The sequence below is a fragment of the Acomys minous genome (assembly GCF_964271855.1).
Source record: "Acomys minous genome assembly, chromosome: 15".
NCBI classification, from domain to species: Eukaryota; Metazoa; Chordata; class Mammalia; order Rodentia; family Muridae; genus Acomys; species Acomys minous.
Window position 1 is genome coordinate 73,521,104 of NC_140497.1, and position 17,750 is coordinate 73,538,853.

Genomic DNA, 17,750 nt, shown 5'->3' on the forward strand with positions numbered 1-17,750 from the left:
AAATAGCAACATCAAAGATCCCACCTCCCAATCCTGCTGCAGCACAGATTAATTCCCTAGCGCATGGGCTTTAGGAGGCACAGTGAAAGCATAGCACAGCTGGAAGTAAGAGTTGTCTACCCTTCGGTTTTCTGCTAGTCACAACTTTGGGTGACTAGCTGTAAGCATGCACGTGTTTTCGTAGCCTTGCCATGACTGGGTTTCTATTCTTTATCCAGGGACGGAACAGTAGCATGGCTCCTGCTTCCTTTGGGTGGCCTGCATATCTGTGACAACCTGTAGGGACATAAAAAGTTTTTGTGGTGGTGCTGGGGGAGAGCGGGGTGTGGGGATAAAACACAAGGCCTCTCCTGGACCCCTGGTGACAAGCCGAGTTGCGCTATATACTGTGGTTCAGTCCACAACCTCCCACCTCCCATCGCCTACTTTGGAAAACACTGGCTGTCATCACAGGTGCAAGGCTGAGGATCCCTGGTCAGAGAGAAGGTTAGTATTGAGGGGAGCTGAGTCTCAGTGAGGAGCTTCGCCTTATGCAGGAGCCTGGCCTTGAGGTTCACACAGGCAAGTTCCTCTGATCTCCAAATGCTGCTTCATTACTTCAGCCTGGAACACACAAGCCAGGAACAAGGCTGGTTGTCATGTAGATGTCTTTAGAGAGTGTGGCTCTTCTGGTTCTAAGCACAGCAGACTGATGCTCTCTTAAAGCCTGGAGCTTAGGAGACAGTTTCCGAGGCAGGAGGGAAAACTAAAGGATGATATCTTAATGCTCTGGAGAGCTAGAGGCAGGCAGATTTTTGTGAGTTCGAGGCTAGCTTGGTCTATGTTGTTTCAGGCCAAGCCAGGGCTACATAGTGAGACTCTATCTAGATGATGATGATGATGATGATGATGATGATGATGATGATGATGATGATAAGTATCTTGTCTCAGCATTTTACTTGTCCCTTCTCTAAATGATTTGGCCTGCTTGCCTACCACAGGCTACAACATATTGGCAAATAGGTACTTCATATGAAGCAAAGCTGGCTGTCCCAATAGCAGAGAGGTTTGGGCACAGCAAGGCCAAGAGGAGACATTAACCATCTGCATACAGGAGGGGAAAAAAAAAGCTGGATTGTAGCAGTCCCTGGAAAGGCTTCTTGGATGTGAGGCGTTCCCCTTCCCCTCAGTCTCCTCCTCCATATTGTTTTGATACCTGGTTGCCCTGCTAATAGCAGGCACCCCCAAAACCATTTCTGAATTAGACAAGCCAAAAGTAATCTGCTAAATGAAGCTCACAATTGGCAACAGATGCCAAGATGATGGTGAATTTTAATTGCCAATTTGATTGGCTTAAGAAATGACAAGGACGTGGGTGAGGCACACCTTTTTGGGGAATGAGAGAGCATCTCTAGAGAGGATTAGTTGAGGGCAGAAGATGTGGATAGCATCATATCATGGGCTGGGATCCCGGATGGAATAAAAGAAGAAGGAAAAACTGAACTAAGTACCAAGACGCATCTCTCTGCATCCTGATCTGCCCAGATGTAAGCAAGAATTGTCCCTTGCTTCAGCCACCACAGATCCAGCTGCCTCTGTGCCTTGTCTGTGTCTTGGCAGTGATGGGCCATATTTCCTCACCCTGAGCCAAATCAAACAGCTCCCTTCTCACATTGCTTCTTGTCAGGTATTTGGTCCCTGTGACAACAACTGGCAAACAGAAATGCCAATCCACCAAGTGTGTTCTAGCGTGCACCTCATTGCATTGATAAAGACAGCCTAAAAATAACAAGGTGTGGGGCCCTGGGCTGCTGGGGAGCGCTATTTCCTGGCCTGATGTATGTATCAAGACTCTTTGAAAAGTGCCTTTTAAGTTTCCCAATGTTTTAATAAGGCAAAAAGACACAGGTCACATTTAACTTTTTTTCCTTCCCTCTCTTTTTCTCTACACCTTTCCTTTCTTCCGTCTTTCCTTCCCTTCTCTTTTTCTGATATGTTGTTTTGGATATGTGGGGACAGTTTGCACTCCATGAGGCTTCTGCCCAGAGAGCACCTCCTGGACTTGTGGACGAGCAGCCATCCATTGCTTTGTTGAAGGGCACAGGGAGCACATCACCCCGAGGCTTCTAGCTAAGGCCACAGGGAAGAGACAGCTCCCTCAGCTAGTTCTGAAAGGCAGCTCTTGGAAATCACTGCCAGATTAAAAAAGTGGAAGCATTCGGACCCAGGCTGCAGGCAGAGATGTCAACATAATAGCTTAATGTTTATAGAGCTATTGTTTGATGCCAGGTACTGTGAAAAACATTTTATAATGATCTGCTGGTTTCAGTACACACAACAGAAACTCTGACCAACAGAGCCGTCATCCTCAAGCTCTGTATCTTTCTTGAACAGGAAGTCTAAGCTGTGTATTTTTTAATTAACAGGAAGTCTAGAGACAGCCATCCCAGGCCTGGCTTGGCGGCTCAGTAATATCATCAAGGAGAAAATCCCTTTTCTTCACTTACATAGCTCTTAGTGGGTTGACTTTAACCCTTGACCTTCACAAGATGTCTACCACTGTGTCAGATACTGCATCTGTGTTAAAGGCAAGAGTGGAGAAAAAGTAATAGTAGCTGAGATCATTGCCCCTTCTTGCATATTCCTCCCACAAGGAGGCAGGAATTTTCTGACAGTCCCTTAGCCTCTGTTCCATTGACCAGCACTGGAATGCAATGATAACCATTAGCAGTTCAGGAGACTAGGGAGGCAATGGGCATTATCATCTTTGGGAAGACAGGCGATAAGGGGATTGAGACTAGCTGTTGGATTAGCCAAGCAGAGGTGTCTACCGCCCATGAAGTATCAGTTTAATCCTGACTTTGGCTACAAGAGCTGGTGGCGTCGCTAGTTTGTAATGCAAAGATGGGAGGAGTAAGACAGTTTTACACCGTGACAGCAAAGAAGGGGCTTGGCTTAGAGTTTGAACCATTGCACACAGCTGTACAGCATGGTCCTTGCAAGAGCAAGAGGCATGAAGATAGTTTTCTCAGGGCCGAACACAAGGTGTGCTGCTGCCTAGCTAAGAGAGCACACTAATAGCACAGCTGAGTCTCACTGGGCATGAATGCATTCAAGCATAAAAGTTTGCCCACAGCATGACTCCATTGGTATGATGCTCAAAGGCAATCAAAGTGAGTCTAAAGAGCACAAAGTGGGATAGGGACTCTCTCGAGGGAGTCTATGATGAGAGGACATAAGGGAAGTTCCCACAAGCTGGAAGAGCTCAGGTGCTTTTTGGCTATGCAAACAGTGACATAACTGCTTCTGGTAGGCCCAGGCATTGAGGACAGTGCACACCTGACAGGTTGCCTCTGAAGAAAGGTTCACTCTTGAGGCAGGACAATGTTATTTATGGGCCTTGATAGCTTCTGTGCTGATTGTTTGCAGGCCCACAGGAACAGGAAATGGCTTGTTTGTGGTTTGAGCCCATTGGAGGTGTGAAAGAAACACTGGGCCAACCCTTAGCCAGGAGAGAGAACTTTGCATTATATACACACAGAGACCAAAACAAAACAAAACAAAAACCTTCTTTTTAATCCATTAACAGGAGATGGTCAGAGAGCTGGACTTAGCTTGTAAGCCCAAGCCAGCACAAGATGAGAGTACATACAGAAAATCCCAGGCTCAGTTCCAGGAACCCTGTCTCTACTAAAGGCCCTGAAGTGGTGCCTACAAGTTCTTCTTGCCCTCTGCTTAGGAATGTCTGGGAGATGCCAGAAACGTGAGGTATGCAAAAAAAAAAAAAAAAAGATACTGCCTACAAAGGCTGCCTGGGCACTACATGCAAGTCAGGCTCTATCCCAGGTATTATCTCAGAACATCTAAATTCCATTTATTTAGGGATTCTTTAGGAGTCCCTAAAGGAGGAAATGCAGGCTGGCCACAGAGACATCTTCGTTTCTAACACTGGGACATTTTACATCAGCATTTTCTGTATGGAAATGTGACATGCTTGCCCAGAGCCCCACAAATGGTAGGGCTGAGCCTATGGAAGGAAAGTGCCAGGGAACATGACACTTCCCCTAAAAACACCCCCTGATAGCCAAAAGAGACCTTAGAGCTCTGTTTCTCCTTTGATCCTACCTACTGTGCGGTGGCTGATGGCCACATTCAACCCAAAGTGAGGCAAGAGAAGGTACCCCACCTCCTGTGTCCATGTTGCTTCTTTCCACCATCCTCAGAAGAACACCACGATGATGCCTTTAACATTTGAAACATCTGTCAATCATCTGATGGTGTCCTTTCTCAGTAGCGCCTCCTAGGACTGGGCACTTTCAGGCCTTCTCAACCCAGAGGAGATGAGTTTTGGCAGAGCCTTGACTTAGAAAGTCAGATGTTAATAAAGAAAATAGGATTTTTTCCCCAAGCAGTACAACATTCTTTATAAATTTATTTTCTTATTAGCATATTAGCATGCATAGCAGAGACACAGAGCTAATGACATTAGTAATGACGATAGTGTGGATGGAGAAGTTGACTCACTCAGTATGTCTGTAGACTCTGATTTAATGTTGATGGAGCAGGCACTCTCTGCCCCACTTTTTGGACCAAATGGTTCCATAAGCAATGCACTGAAGGTAATGTGGTTTTTCTACTGAAAACAAGTGTCTTCTAAAACAGAGTTCAATGGTTTAGGGGCACACACATTCTGTTTAGACATATGACAGTTTTAAAATAACATATGGTTGGATCACACTCCAATTAGCAATGGGCTTCCGGATGCTACATGAAATTTCTAGAGCATTGGGTTCCCTGAGCATCCCAAACAAAGATAACATGGGTAGCATTTTTGGGCTAGTTTTACTCACTCTAAAGAATATAAAGACCCTGCTTGGATATCTTCCCATCCCCTGGTATCTCCTGATGTTCAGCCTCTTTAATATCGTGCTATTGAGACAGGGTTGGCATTGAGCCAAGTCATAAGAGAGTATTTCAAGAGCCAACAACTCTGACCTACGTCATTATGGCACAGAAGAAATCCTGGACTGGAGAGGCATGCGGCTCAGTTGAGAGAATGTTTACCTCACAGGTACAAGGGCCTGGGTTCAGGCCCTACCACTACAGAAAACCATAAAACTGGGCATGGTGGCTCATGTCTAAAATCCCAGAACTCAGGAAGTAGAGGCAGAAGGATCAGATGTTCGAGGTCACCCTTGGGGACATTAAGAATGCAAGGCCAGCCTGGGCTACAAGAGAACTTCCTTTAAAAAAAAAAGCCTTAAACCTCCCAAAATAAGTCAGATTAAGTAATAAGTGTCTGTTTAAAGCCCAGCTGATATTTCATTTTAGCTATTCATTTTTATGGAACCTATAAACAAACCAGATGGAGATATGGAAGGGTATATTTCTATCATGACCCAGTACTTAAATCAGAAAGCAGTTAAATGCCTGGTTTTTTTTTTTTTTTCACTCTTTATTGAGCAATTTCCCTGTATCAGGCATTAACACATCAAGGATGAGATTCAGTCCTGTCAGCTCGATAGGAGAAAGCAAAGAAGTGACTGCACAGTAGAGTATGCACCTCAGTTTGTGCCTATGTGAAGCCTGAACAAAGGCTGCCTGAAGCTATAGTAGATTTCCCAGAGGAGGTCAGGCTCCCTTTCTTAGAACTGGGGTGGTAAAACTAGGATCAGAGAGGATGGAGCAGAATAGGGAGACAAGGAGCCAAAGACTGGAAGCAGGTGGGCAGTCCTGGAACATGCCAGAAACTCATGGTGCTTCAGATTGACGGACAAGGCTCTCATGGCCCATAAGGAGACAACAAAAGGTGGGGCACACTGTGCCACAGACTCCAGGATCTATACTGAAGACATAGTGGGGACTGTGCATTAAAGTTAAGGAGAAGGGATCACATAACCAGATGCCATTTTATTTAAGAGCATCCTAATAGCCCACACTCAACTGGGGAGGTATGAAGAAATCTTTTCTTTCAAACATGGCCTCCACAATTCACAAATGCTTCCCCCCCACCCCACCCCCCCGCATTTTCCAGTTAGCAGGTCAGGCTTAAGCAAGAATGGTGTAGGTTCAAGCTTCAGCTTAGAAAACTTAACTTTACTTCTTTTCTCAGTCTCACTCTGATCACTTGTGAAACTTGAGGTGGAAGCTGCCGACCCTGTGAAGGTTACACTGAAGTCAAAATATATGATGCATAGAAAGTGCTCAGCCCAGGCCCTGCATACAGCACTCACACATTCTGCTGGTGTGTGTGTGTGTGTGTGTGTGTGTGTGTGTGTGTGTGTATGTATGTGTGCGCGCGCGTACATGTTACCAGCTCCTCAGAGGCTGAGCTAGTGCTATGTAAAGCTTTCTGCAGCCCAGGCCTCTGCCGAAAGGCCACAGCAGGCGACCTAACTTGACAGCAGCAGAGGAGGGCAGACTGCCCTTTTATAAAGTTTCACCAAATTTTCCAAAGCTTTGTTATGTCTTTTCTTAGGTACCTGACAATCTGAGGACAAGGAGGGACAAGGAGAAAACAAGGAATGGGCAGTCATGAAACCGAGCGGCCTGAGACTCTGACACCAGTCTAGACTGCTGCTTGTGGACTCTAGGGACAGGGGACAGAGGTTAGGGCAGTGAAGCACGGCTGTGGCAGGAGGCTGAGAACAGACTTCTAGCCTACAGTGCCTCATGACCTCTCCTCAGTGGGAGAATGTGCCTGAATGTCCCCTCCATCGATCCCAGCCCATCTTCTGCACAAGGGAGGGAACAAGGGATGAAACCAAATGCCTGGTCTTTTCAAATACAAAAGAGGTATAAACAGGGATGCTGATATCCCGGAAAATGCACATGGGAACAAGTAATTTTCTCTCCAGTGAGGAATCTGCATTTTTGTTTCCATGACTGCAATATGTCAGGTCTTCTTGCAAAGTGGAAGCTTGAGTCTGATCAAGCCACGATCAGCCACCACTTGTAAATACTCATAGAATAACTCAAGACTTTGTGTCCTTTGGCTACACATCTGATCCAAGATCTGCTCCCCCTGGGGTCAGTCCATTTGACACAAGTGACTGGCACCGTTCAGGCAGAGCACACTATGTCTGCTAATTCCAGTCTGTCTTAAAGTAATGCTGACTCGTCTCTAAGTTAGAGGTAACTGAGTTTAATGTCTTCATTCTAATACTTTCCAGTTTTCTCAAGGAAATACAAGAACTGCTTTGGTTTTCCAGAGTAAAATAGCTCTGCTGTGGAGGGAAATCGGATGGAGTGTCATGTTTTTATTAACCTTCTCTGGTGTCTCTCGGAGGCTCTTGCTTGCTTACTCTGTAATGGCAGCTAGTAGAGTTAGGTCTTCCAGGCACATTGAGACTGTGGCACAGTGGGCCTGGAAGGGTCAGGCATCAAGTGTTCAGGCTCTATCTTCGCAGACACCATTCCCTGAACAGCAAAGAGTATCCTCGCCAGAAACTGACTTGCCTAGCACAGTGCTATTGTCTGGGGTACAATGTGTTAAGCAGCCAGTCTGTGGTATTTAGTTATAGCCACCACCACCCTACCCTCCTCATCCCAAGAAGACAAATGCAGGTGGCATTCTCTAAGACAGTCATAGTATGTCCACAAGGGATGTCTTAATGCTAGAAGATCTACTTTAAGCAGCCAGGGCAGTTGGGTACAGACAATCACTTACCTTAAATCTGAGGTTTTAAAATGCCTCATCCAAGTGATGGTAACCAACATTGTCACACATTGTCCATCACACACACACACACACACACACACACACACACACACACACACACGTCCATGCATTGTTGCTGGGTTGAGAGTAGACATCACCTGAGCTAGACTGTAAAGTACTTTAAATAAGTGCACAGTAGGAGCCAGAGGAAGAAAATGGCCACCTCCAGTCCTCTTTGGAAGCAAGCAATGTGGGAGCAGAAAAGTATATTAGGAAGAATTGCACCAAAAAAGTTGAAATGTCCAGCAATAAACCAATACTTGGAGCAGTCATTTTTAAATCTATACCAACAGAATAGGACAGCTTTTGGCTCAGCTGGATATAACAATGCAAGTGTCGTCCTGAACAACACATATCTTAGGTGCCCTCGTGTGCGTTCCTATCCTTTTAGAAACAGCTCAAATGTCATCTCTTCCATGTCTTTTCTAAATGTCGATCGAAAATGACATATCCTGTAATGCAGAATTTATTCATCTTTCTCTAAGGCTTCAAATGAAACTTGGTTTTACTTTTATAAAGTGCTTACCACATCATCTTTCGGGACATTTGGGTATGGTTTCTGTCCTGCTAAACAAACCTGAACTCTGAAGCCAAAACTGTAGACAGAAAACAAAAAACAGAGAAACTACTCAACAAACATTGGAATGAATGAGTGCGTGAATGGTGAATGAATGAGGTGAATTATGGAGGGAAGGATGAATGATGAATTAATGAATGAGGTGAGTTATGGAGGGAAGGATGAATGATGAATTAATGAATGAGGTGAGTTATGGATGGAAGGATGACTGATGAATTAATGAATGAATGATGAATGGATTTGTGCTCTTTGGTGAGTCCTCATTTATCTCAGACTTCTAAAGACCCTCTGACCCCACTTCCAGGCTGAGGCTGACTGGCTCCATCCGCCCATGTTGAAGCTCTGAAATGTGCCTGTGCCACCATGTTTCCCTCTCAGAGTACTCAGTCAGCAGTGGGAGCTGCCAGGATGCTGAGGTAGTAAACCTCAGAGCAGCATACAAAGATTCGACGCTTTACTAATATCTGCCCTACTGTTGTTTTACCACATTTTAAAGATTCTTCTCCACTAAAAGGCACCATAACACCATAAAAAGCCTGCACTACCATGTAGCCTAAGTTTAGAGATCTGTCCTCTTGTTTCCTAAGGAAGTAATTATCTCACTGTCCGCACTCATAACCAACTCCTTAAAAGATATATTTCCTTGCCCGTTGCTGAACATGAGGCTTCATGCATACGAGGCAAGTGCCTCTGACACTCAACCTAGCCTCTGATCAGTACTTTTAAAATCAATTTTTAAAAGCATTAAAAATTTTAAAGCATTAAAATTAAAAGAAAGTTTCTTAAAGAAAATCCAAATGTTAAAGTTCAGAGTAGGCTTTGTAACGCATGTGCCATTAACCCCTGAATCTGACATATAGCATCCGACAAAGTGGCAAATTCTACCTTGATACCTGGAATGCCTCCCCACTGGTCTTTTCTCTGCTAGTATCTGGACCATGTTCTGTTCTTTCTAAACACTGCTTAGGCCTGGCCTTTACCTCTGTGTATTCTCAAGAGAAGACTGCGCATGGGTGAAAGATTAGTTGAGGATCTAACAAGACATGAGTTGTAGGCATATGTTAAGATGAAAAGAGAGAAAGACTGAAGCAAAGATGTTGTCCTCAAACATACCAGGCAGGCAGTTGCCCTGAGGAAGCTGTGGTGAACACAGCTATGGGCAAATGACATACAGAATAGTTGAGGAAGATCTCAGAGTAGTCAGGACTAACGGTTTTTATTTTGTCTTTCTTTTTCTTAATGGATATGAATGTTTTGCCTGCATGTATGTCTGTGCACCACATGCATACAGCACCTGTGGAGTCTAGATTTCCTTGAAATTGAATTTACAGTTGTGAGCTGCCATTTGGGTGCTGGGAATCGATCCTAGGTCCTCTGGAAGATTTTAAGATTTGTCACTTAAAAGATATTCTTGGAGCCAGGCATGATGATGGTGCACAACCTATAATCACAGCACTGGAGAAGCAGAGGCAGGTGGATCTCTGTGAGTTCAAGGCCAGCCTGGTCCACAAAGTGAGTTCAGGATAGCCAAGGCTACACAGAAAACCCCTGCTGCAAAACAAACAAACCAACCAAAAAGATTTTCTTGGTTGTTCATGAAAAGCACACAGGGGTTCTTCTGGGAGAAACCCAAAAGTCAGAAGGTCATTTCAGAGACTCCTGCCATCACCTGACTAGTTACCTCAGGGATGTTGAGAAGATGATGGTGACGGTGATGGTGATGATGACGATGAGTGAGGTGGATCAAGTTATAGATTAAGGGAGTGACTAATGAAGGACCTTGATTTGGCGTGGGAGAGACAAAGGATAGCATCTGTCCTTTTAGCCAAGAACTTTGCAAATAGGAGTTCCACATACTGAGATGGGAAATACCAGAGGCAAAGCAGGTTGGAGGAGGAGGATGGTAGGGAGAGGCAATCAAGAGATAAGTGACACAGTGAGAGGATGGGCCCAGCGTCTTCTAGAGCACTGATTCAAAGAAGCCATTGGTTAAACAATGAGTAAATAATAAAAGTGAACGAATCAATGGAGGCTAGGAGCGAGGGAGAGGAAAGACGGAAGAACCGGAACTAAACTTCACAAAATGGAAGCCAGATACGATTTAGCAAAATCATGATTATAGAAACACCAGGCTAGAATTTCAGGGACACTCCCAGGCCACAGATGAGGGCTTTCTTCTGAAACACCTCTCCCTTCCGCAGGAAATGTGTTTATAAAGCCACCAAGCCCTGCCTTGCGGTGCACAAATGCAGAAGGGACCGAGGCAGGGCTCAGGCTCTGCGTGGCCCTTCTGGCTCGGAAGTAGGAGCAGAGCCACCGAGCCTCCTCTGAGACTACCCCATGTCTGCCAGTGACCAGGCAGCAGTTTCACTGTGCACTCTACACATACACACACACACACACACACACACACACACACACACACACACACACACACACACACACACACACACACCCTGCAAGGTGTTATGATGTGACACTCAATCATGCAAGCAAATGCTGGGAGTCTCTGTAGAAAGCCTCACCCTCCAAGGACACTGATTTAAACCAGCAAGAGATGAGAGTATTTCATTCCACCTGTTGCTGGTCTTGAGTTGGCTGGTCCACTAGCTCTTATGGAGCCTCAGGCTTCTTCCTACTGGGAGTCACAAATCAAGGCAAGCAATCAGTGAGAAGATGAATTTTTAAGAGTCACTTTCACAATTCAATGTCATCTCACAGTGATAAAAATGAGAAACACCTGGAACCACTCTGTAAAACAACTGTGCAATTGACTACCTCTGTTTCATATATGTTTATGTATGTATGTGTGAACATATATAGTAAAGCTGAATATGTAAATATTATACACACACACACACACAGTGCTTTTTGTGCAATTAACTGTGTTTGTCCTGACTTTCTTTTTTTGTAGGACTGAGGGTACAGGGTTCACCAACATCAGCTCCCTCACCTGTTGCTCTTATGACAAAAATTACCCCACCTACGGCCACCTGGACTACCTCTGCACAGGACACTGCTATGGCCACCACCCCTGTGGCCAGTGGCACACACAATGCCTCAGTTCTCCACACTACTGCTGCATCCCTGACATCTCAGCTCCCCAAGAATATTTCCGCCGACTCCAGAGAAAAGGCTGGAGCCACCAGCCCAGCTCTGAAGAAAGATGGCAAAAGCACAGACCCCTCACCTACCGAGCTCTCCTCAACAAGCAGTGAGGTCCACGTGACATCCACACCTGAGGAACACAGTCTTGGCAATCCTGAAGCAAGTGTGCCAGCGACTGGGTCACACTCACCCGTGCTCACGTCTTCTCGGGCTCCAACCTCCACATCCCGGGCAACTTCCCCACCTACGTCTCTTTCTGCCTCCATTACCTCTAGCCACAGCTCTACTGTGCCCAACACCCAGCCCACAGACGCTCCAATGGCACCATCGTCCCCAGCAGAGGGGCACAGCTCCAGTCACACACCTACTTCCCATGTCACAGCAGAGCCGGAGCCCAAGGATAAATCACCCCAAGATGCTGAGCCTGGCAAAGTGACCTGTGAGTCTGAGACTACTACCCCCTTCCTCATCATGCAAGAAGTGGAGAATGCCTTAAGTTCAGGTGAGATCAGTGTTCTTGGTTATGCTAAGGTGGAGAACTTGCTCAATGTGGTGGCGGGGGGTGGGGTGGGGAGGGCAGGTGGAGTCTACAACACCTAAGGGTAATTATAAGGCTCAATAGTTTGAACAAGTTTTCAGTCAGTTAGTATTTGACATTCTTTATAGCCAGTTGTCATCTGTCTGATGTTGTCTTTACAAAGGGGACTGCGCAGAAGAGAGACCACAGAGCAAAAGAATTGGGTCAAGGTCTGCTTGTCTAAATTTTGCTTCCGACAGCTCCCTAGCCCCCTTCTCAAAATGGGGATGACTTCCCCCAAAGCAGGATCTTTTTCCTTTCAGTGTCACTAAGCCAAACAGAAAAGCAAATGAGCACATGGGGTCCATGTCTGTTTATGGCAGAGAACAGAGAGCCAGGAGTCTAGGCTCAGAAAAAATCCATCGTTTGCCCTGTCTCAGGTGGGCATGTCATACATAGAGGGGTTTAAAAAAAAATAATGAGGCTGATAAAGAGGAGGAAAAGTCATGACTTTTCCTTTAACAGGGGAAGATTCCCCTTTCTCTCCTTTTATGGTATAGCACTTCTTGCCATGAGGCCTTGGGCACAGGCCTCAGAGACAACGCTAAAATGCAGCGAAGTCCATGGGTGACAGTGTTAGCTCCGACTCCTGACCCTGGACCACATTATTTTCCACTGTGCCCTTCTTTTTCCTTATCTGGAAATGGTTTCACCACATCCTGTCCTCGTGGAGATCCCATGACAGGCATGGTGCTCAGGAAACCTCACCTTCGCTCCAAGTTCTAATGAAATGTTAACCTAAGAAGCTGGTCACTATCAGGCCAAGGTGGAGAAGGCTTCTTTACTAACACTTCTGTTCCTCGTGGAAAATATCATAAATTCTTATAGAACACCACATCTGTTTTTATTCTCTCAGAAACCCGGTAAAGTTAATGTCATTTTTGGCCTCATTTTTCTGTCTTGGAAATTATAGAAGACAGATATTTGGGGTCTTTTCTAAAGCCACACATATCAGATACCAATGTGAGACTATAAACCTCTGGACACTGGGCGGGAAGAGCACCCGTGGAAATGGCTGTCCATGTGGCGAAGATCCAGTGAGGCGAGAACGACCAGAATGTGAGGCAGAAGTGGATCCAAATCCTCTCCCCGGGTGCTCGTGGGACAGTCACGCATGGAGAAGAGAATATTCCAGTCAGATCATGTACGACAAGCTAGAGCCAAGGGAAAGCTGTCAGTGGTGAGAAATAAACATCTTTTAATAAGAACAGACGCTGTGAATGGAAATCGTGCTAGAGAGAGGTAGAAAAGAGAAATCGAAGACGAACAAAGGTGTAACCTCTACAGAAGAGCCCACAGGCTAGTGAGGCAAGCAGTCCTAGAGAACTGTGACCAGTAGATAAAGACTCCTGATGATAAAAAAATCATATTTATTTATGTTTATTATATAAATATGAATACAAATAATATCAAATTTATATGTTTATATGTATTGCTTCATAGAATAATTTCCTAACATATATGTATGTGTGTATATACATATGTATACATATATATATATACATATATATATATATATTAATCTTATTTCAAAAGGCTGGGACATACCAGTGAAGGGAACAAAAATGAAAGAAACATTCCAGCTGGAGTAAAGGCGCCCGCTACAGAGGCCTGGCTGAGGTACAGGAGGCATACTAGGGGCCAGGCCTGAGACAGGAGAGAGCAGACAGCAGAACTCAGCATCAAGGCCTGTGTGGAAGACCACCTCCATGATAGCAGAGCCTCTCACCTGAGGGGAAATGCTCTGCCCTGCTAGCCAAGCTCACTTCTGACATGCAGCCAGAAACCAAGACAAGTGAAGCCCAGTGGGCAGGCCTGCAGAGGGGGGAGGGGAAGCCTATTCATAGCCCGTTGGCACCCTGTTCACAACTCCAGGCCAGTTCAACATACTGTTCTTAGATATGGGCCTCTGTTGCTATCTCACTCTGGCTTCCTGCCCTAGTAGAGAGGAGGTACCCAAAGGAGAGTGGGTTTTGTAAAAAATCCATCTCTCATAAAGGGACCATCCAAGAACAGGTTGTTGGCATGGTCCTATCCACCTTTTCCTTCCCAGTTTGGGCGCTTAGTACCATTTCCTGCGTGTACTGCCTCCCTTTATGCTTTTCCATAGAAGTGACAGATTAATACTCCGGAGTACAAAGTCTACACCTGGCGAAAATGACTCTCCGTGATCTGATATAGTTTCTAAACTTTCAGGAATATCCTAGTACTTTGGCTTGGTCTTTACATCACGTATCTTCTTCTCTTGAGCCCAACAGGACCAAAGGCTCAAAATTAGTGGCACAGTTGGGATGTGACCCTTTGTAATTCAAGGGAATGTGCACACACGGGACCGCTGAGGCAGGTTTGGATGATGGAGATGAGAGAGGAATGGCAGGGGAGGGTGGTTATCAAGTCCAGGCCATTAAAACACAGAAGACTGGTCCCTTAAGATCCCCTTAATTCAAAATACCTGCTGTGCATCCGCCAGGACACTGTCTGTCCTCTGAGATTCAAGCAGAGAGAAAGAACAGAAGTTAACCCTTAATTCTACTCCTAGTCTCTAACCCAAGAACAAACCAAGATGGCGGCCTGAGTATGGCACAGTGAGCTTCACTCTGTTCGCTGCATGGGCGAAGGGACTATTCTGTCTCTGGAGGAGTGATATGCCTCGCTGAAGGTCGTGCCTTTCTCAGGAGCACAGCTGGGCCCAGAGTGATCTGGCTATGGGCCAGCCCAGCACTGCCTCCAGGGAGCTGTGCGGGGACACTCTGGTTGAGAGGCTGTATGCTACCTTCAGATGTGACAGTGATGAGGCCACACTTTGCTATGACAGTTGGTCTTATTCTGGCTGAGTTTACACAGCATACCTCTTCTATTAATCTATCTGTTCAACAACTACATAAGCCCAGTCCAGTGATTAATTCTGAAATAAAGCTGATGTTAGGGAGCTGGGAGCTGCAGGAAATGAAGGGAGTCTGAGCAAATGGGGTCTGGGAAGAACGTGCCGAGTGAGGGTCCAGAATCCACTGCAGCTGTAAGGCCACCTGCTCTTCTTAGTGAGGAGCCCAGCGTCTTCCCTCCCACCAGCGCCTTTGACCAACTCTCAGGTCTGGGTTGAACTAACCACTACACAGCTGTTGACCTTGATGACCATGGTGAGTGCCCTCATCTCCAAGGCTTGAGCTACAGGAAGTTTTCTCTCTCGTTTCTCTGCTTGTTCCGCCGGTGACTCCCTCCCTCGCCTCTCACTGACCACTGGCATTCCAGGTTATATTGAACACAGCAAGGCCTCCCCATTTTATGGAACTGAACATGTAGCTATCCTGCTGCTAACCAATTGGAGATCTCCCCAAGGGCAACCCACGAGCATCTTACACTACGGATGTCTGCGGGGGATTATTCACTTCCTTAACTCATGATCTGCACCTTCCTCAGCCATACCCTCTCTTCTTTGGAGTTTTCTTTGGCTCTTCTTTCTCCCATCTTCCACATCCAGTCAATCCATCAATTGAGCCTGGTGTCCTCTCATCTGCCCCACCCCCTCTCAGATTGCTGCATTATTCCTGAAAGTGGCCTGACCACTCACCACACCCTGGATAGAGAGCCTCTCTTAGCACTGGAGTCTTGGGCCCTTTGGGTTGTGTTGTCCCAGTTGGTTCAGCCCTGATGGCCAATGTCTACCTAGTCACATGAGAATCTCAGAACCAAACACTCCTTAGACCTGGCCCTTTTCTGTGGATGGATATAAGCTGGCAGTTCTATCAGCCCTTACCTCTGATGTTGATGAGATCATAGGTAAAGCAAGGATTATCTTGTTAGGCTGGTCCTCATCCTTCTAATACGGTAGACAGTAGCTAAATGGGGCTCCTAAGCCCTGGAACTGTGGCTGTTCCAAACATACAAAGTCTATAGCTGGAAAAGTTTTCACTGAGTTTCAAAGATCCAGTGCAAAAGAGAAAATTTTAAATTATAAGTAATTTTATATCGTTTGCAGGCTAAGATGGTAATATTTTGGATATATTGAGTTAAATTAAAAAAATAATTTTTTTTTTAATGAAGCAGCACCAGCTCCAAGCAAATCCCATGTTGATGTGGCTCTGGCAGCCTAATCGCTTCCCCTCTAAGAGGCCAGGCTTTAGGGCATGCGCACAAAGCTCGGCATGCCCTGAGCTTGTGCAGACTCCCAGCTCTCATTCTCTTATGCCCTCAAGCTCCCTGGCAACTTTCCTACTAGCTGAACACACAGAATCCTCCTGCCTCAGGGCCTTTGCACTCACTGTTCCCCCTGCCTGAAACAGTCACCCTCCTTCTTTTTAATGGACCGGTCCTCTTCCCTGTCTGGACGCGATTTAACTGTCATCCCTTTGGCGGACCTCTGCTCTGCTAAGTGGAATGACAGCCACCATCACTGGACCCCTTTACCAGGCTTCACTTGTCTGGTCATCGCTTGCCGTTAGCTGACAGCATCTCCTTTATCGGGAGAATACCTGCTTTCTACTGCTAAGCTAAAGGAAGGAACTTGGCCACAGAGAATTTGGGAGGAGGTTACGTCAGCTCTCTGATGTGGCAGACCCTGAGACCTGTTTTATCAGTAAGATGGAATAAGGGTAGCCTCTGTAGGATGGGGCTCTTATAAGGTTTAGGTAACACAATTCACTTGGCTATTGAACAGTGTCCCCAACAATGGCTTTGATTGATATTTTGCTATTAGTTGTTGTTGTTGTTATCATTATCATTATTACCTTTTCAAAGTTGCAACTATCATCTTCTTTATTATCCTACTTGCCGTAATGAAGAAGATCCATACTCTTCAACAAGCATTGATTAAGCTAGCTATCTGGCTTTCTAATAAGGATACATGTAGCTGTGAATAATACACACTAGGGAAATTTACCATGTAGCATGCATATGGCCTAGAGAATAATAGAATCTCAGGCTACCTGGGCAGGAACATCATAAATGAAGAAAGAAGGAATTCAGGGTGGATGTCAGAGGCCTAGGTCATGAGATAAGGTTGTTGTCTGTACCTGGTAGCCCATTGGTAGTCACTGATTAACCGGAAGAATAGTCTAAGAATTATACTTAAATAGTATTTAACAGCCGGAGAAATGTGGATGGTAAATTGTAAGCAGTTGTTATCCCTGGCTTGCTTAATCATTTTCCCCAATTCTTTGCAGGGTGGGAGGGGCCTTCAAAGTTATTATTCGCCCTAAATCAGCCTGAAGAAACCTTAAGAGAATGATGTCCTATTTCATCTAAGGGAGGTTGGGCAGGTTTCTGTTTGCTCTCTTGGTCTATAGGTGCTTCTTTTCATTGGGAGTTGGTTATAAGTTATTATTGGTCTTATACAGAGAGAAAACTAGATTGGACTCAGGGATGTCTCTCTTTTCCTATCTTTATTTTGTAGGTAAGGAGATAGACACTGAAAAGAAAGAAAGGGGGATATAGAAATATAGAGGGAGGATAGAAATATTCGTAGATTATTTACTCTACTCCTCAATTCAAGGCCTTAAATGTTACTCACAAATAAGGTTATTTTTAATTCATTGGTATAGAATTTTGTATATAGATGCAAAATACATGTAATTCTGATACATTGGTATAGAATTCAAATCTAAGAGCTGGGTGGTGGTGGTGCCCACCTTTAATCCCAGCACTCAAGAGGCAGAGGCAGGTGGATCTCTGTGAGTTCAAGGCCAGCCTAGTCTGCAAAGCAAGTCCAGGACAGTCAAGGCTACACAGAGAAACCCTGTCTCCAAAAACCAAAAAAAAAAAAAAAATTCAAATTTAAGATTATTCTTCACACA

General features: G+C 45.3%; 1 protein-coding gene across 1 annotated transcript in view; it reads left to right on the forward strand.

The window, feature by feature from the left end:
- The window catches only part of PARM1 (prostate androgen-regulated mucin-like protein 1), a 100,424-nt gene that overhangs the window by 54,012 nt on the left and 28,662 nt on the right, over window positions 1–17,750 (forward strand). The window contains exon 2 of the mRNA XM_084760405.1: window positions 11,191–11,886. Within this exon, the coding sequence (XP_084616531.1) occupies window positions 11,191–11,886 (696 nt within the window). The remainder of the gene's footprint in view (window positions 1–11,190; window positions 11,887–17,750) is intronic.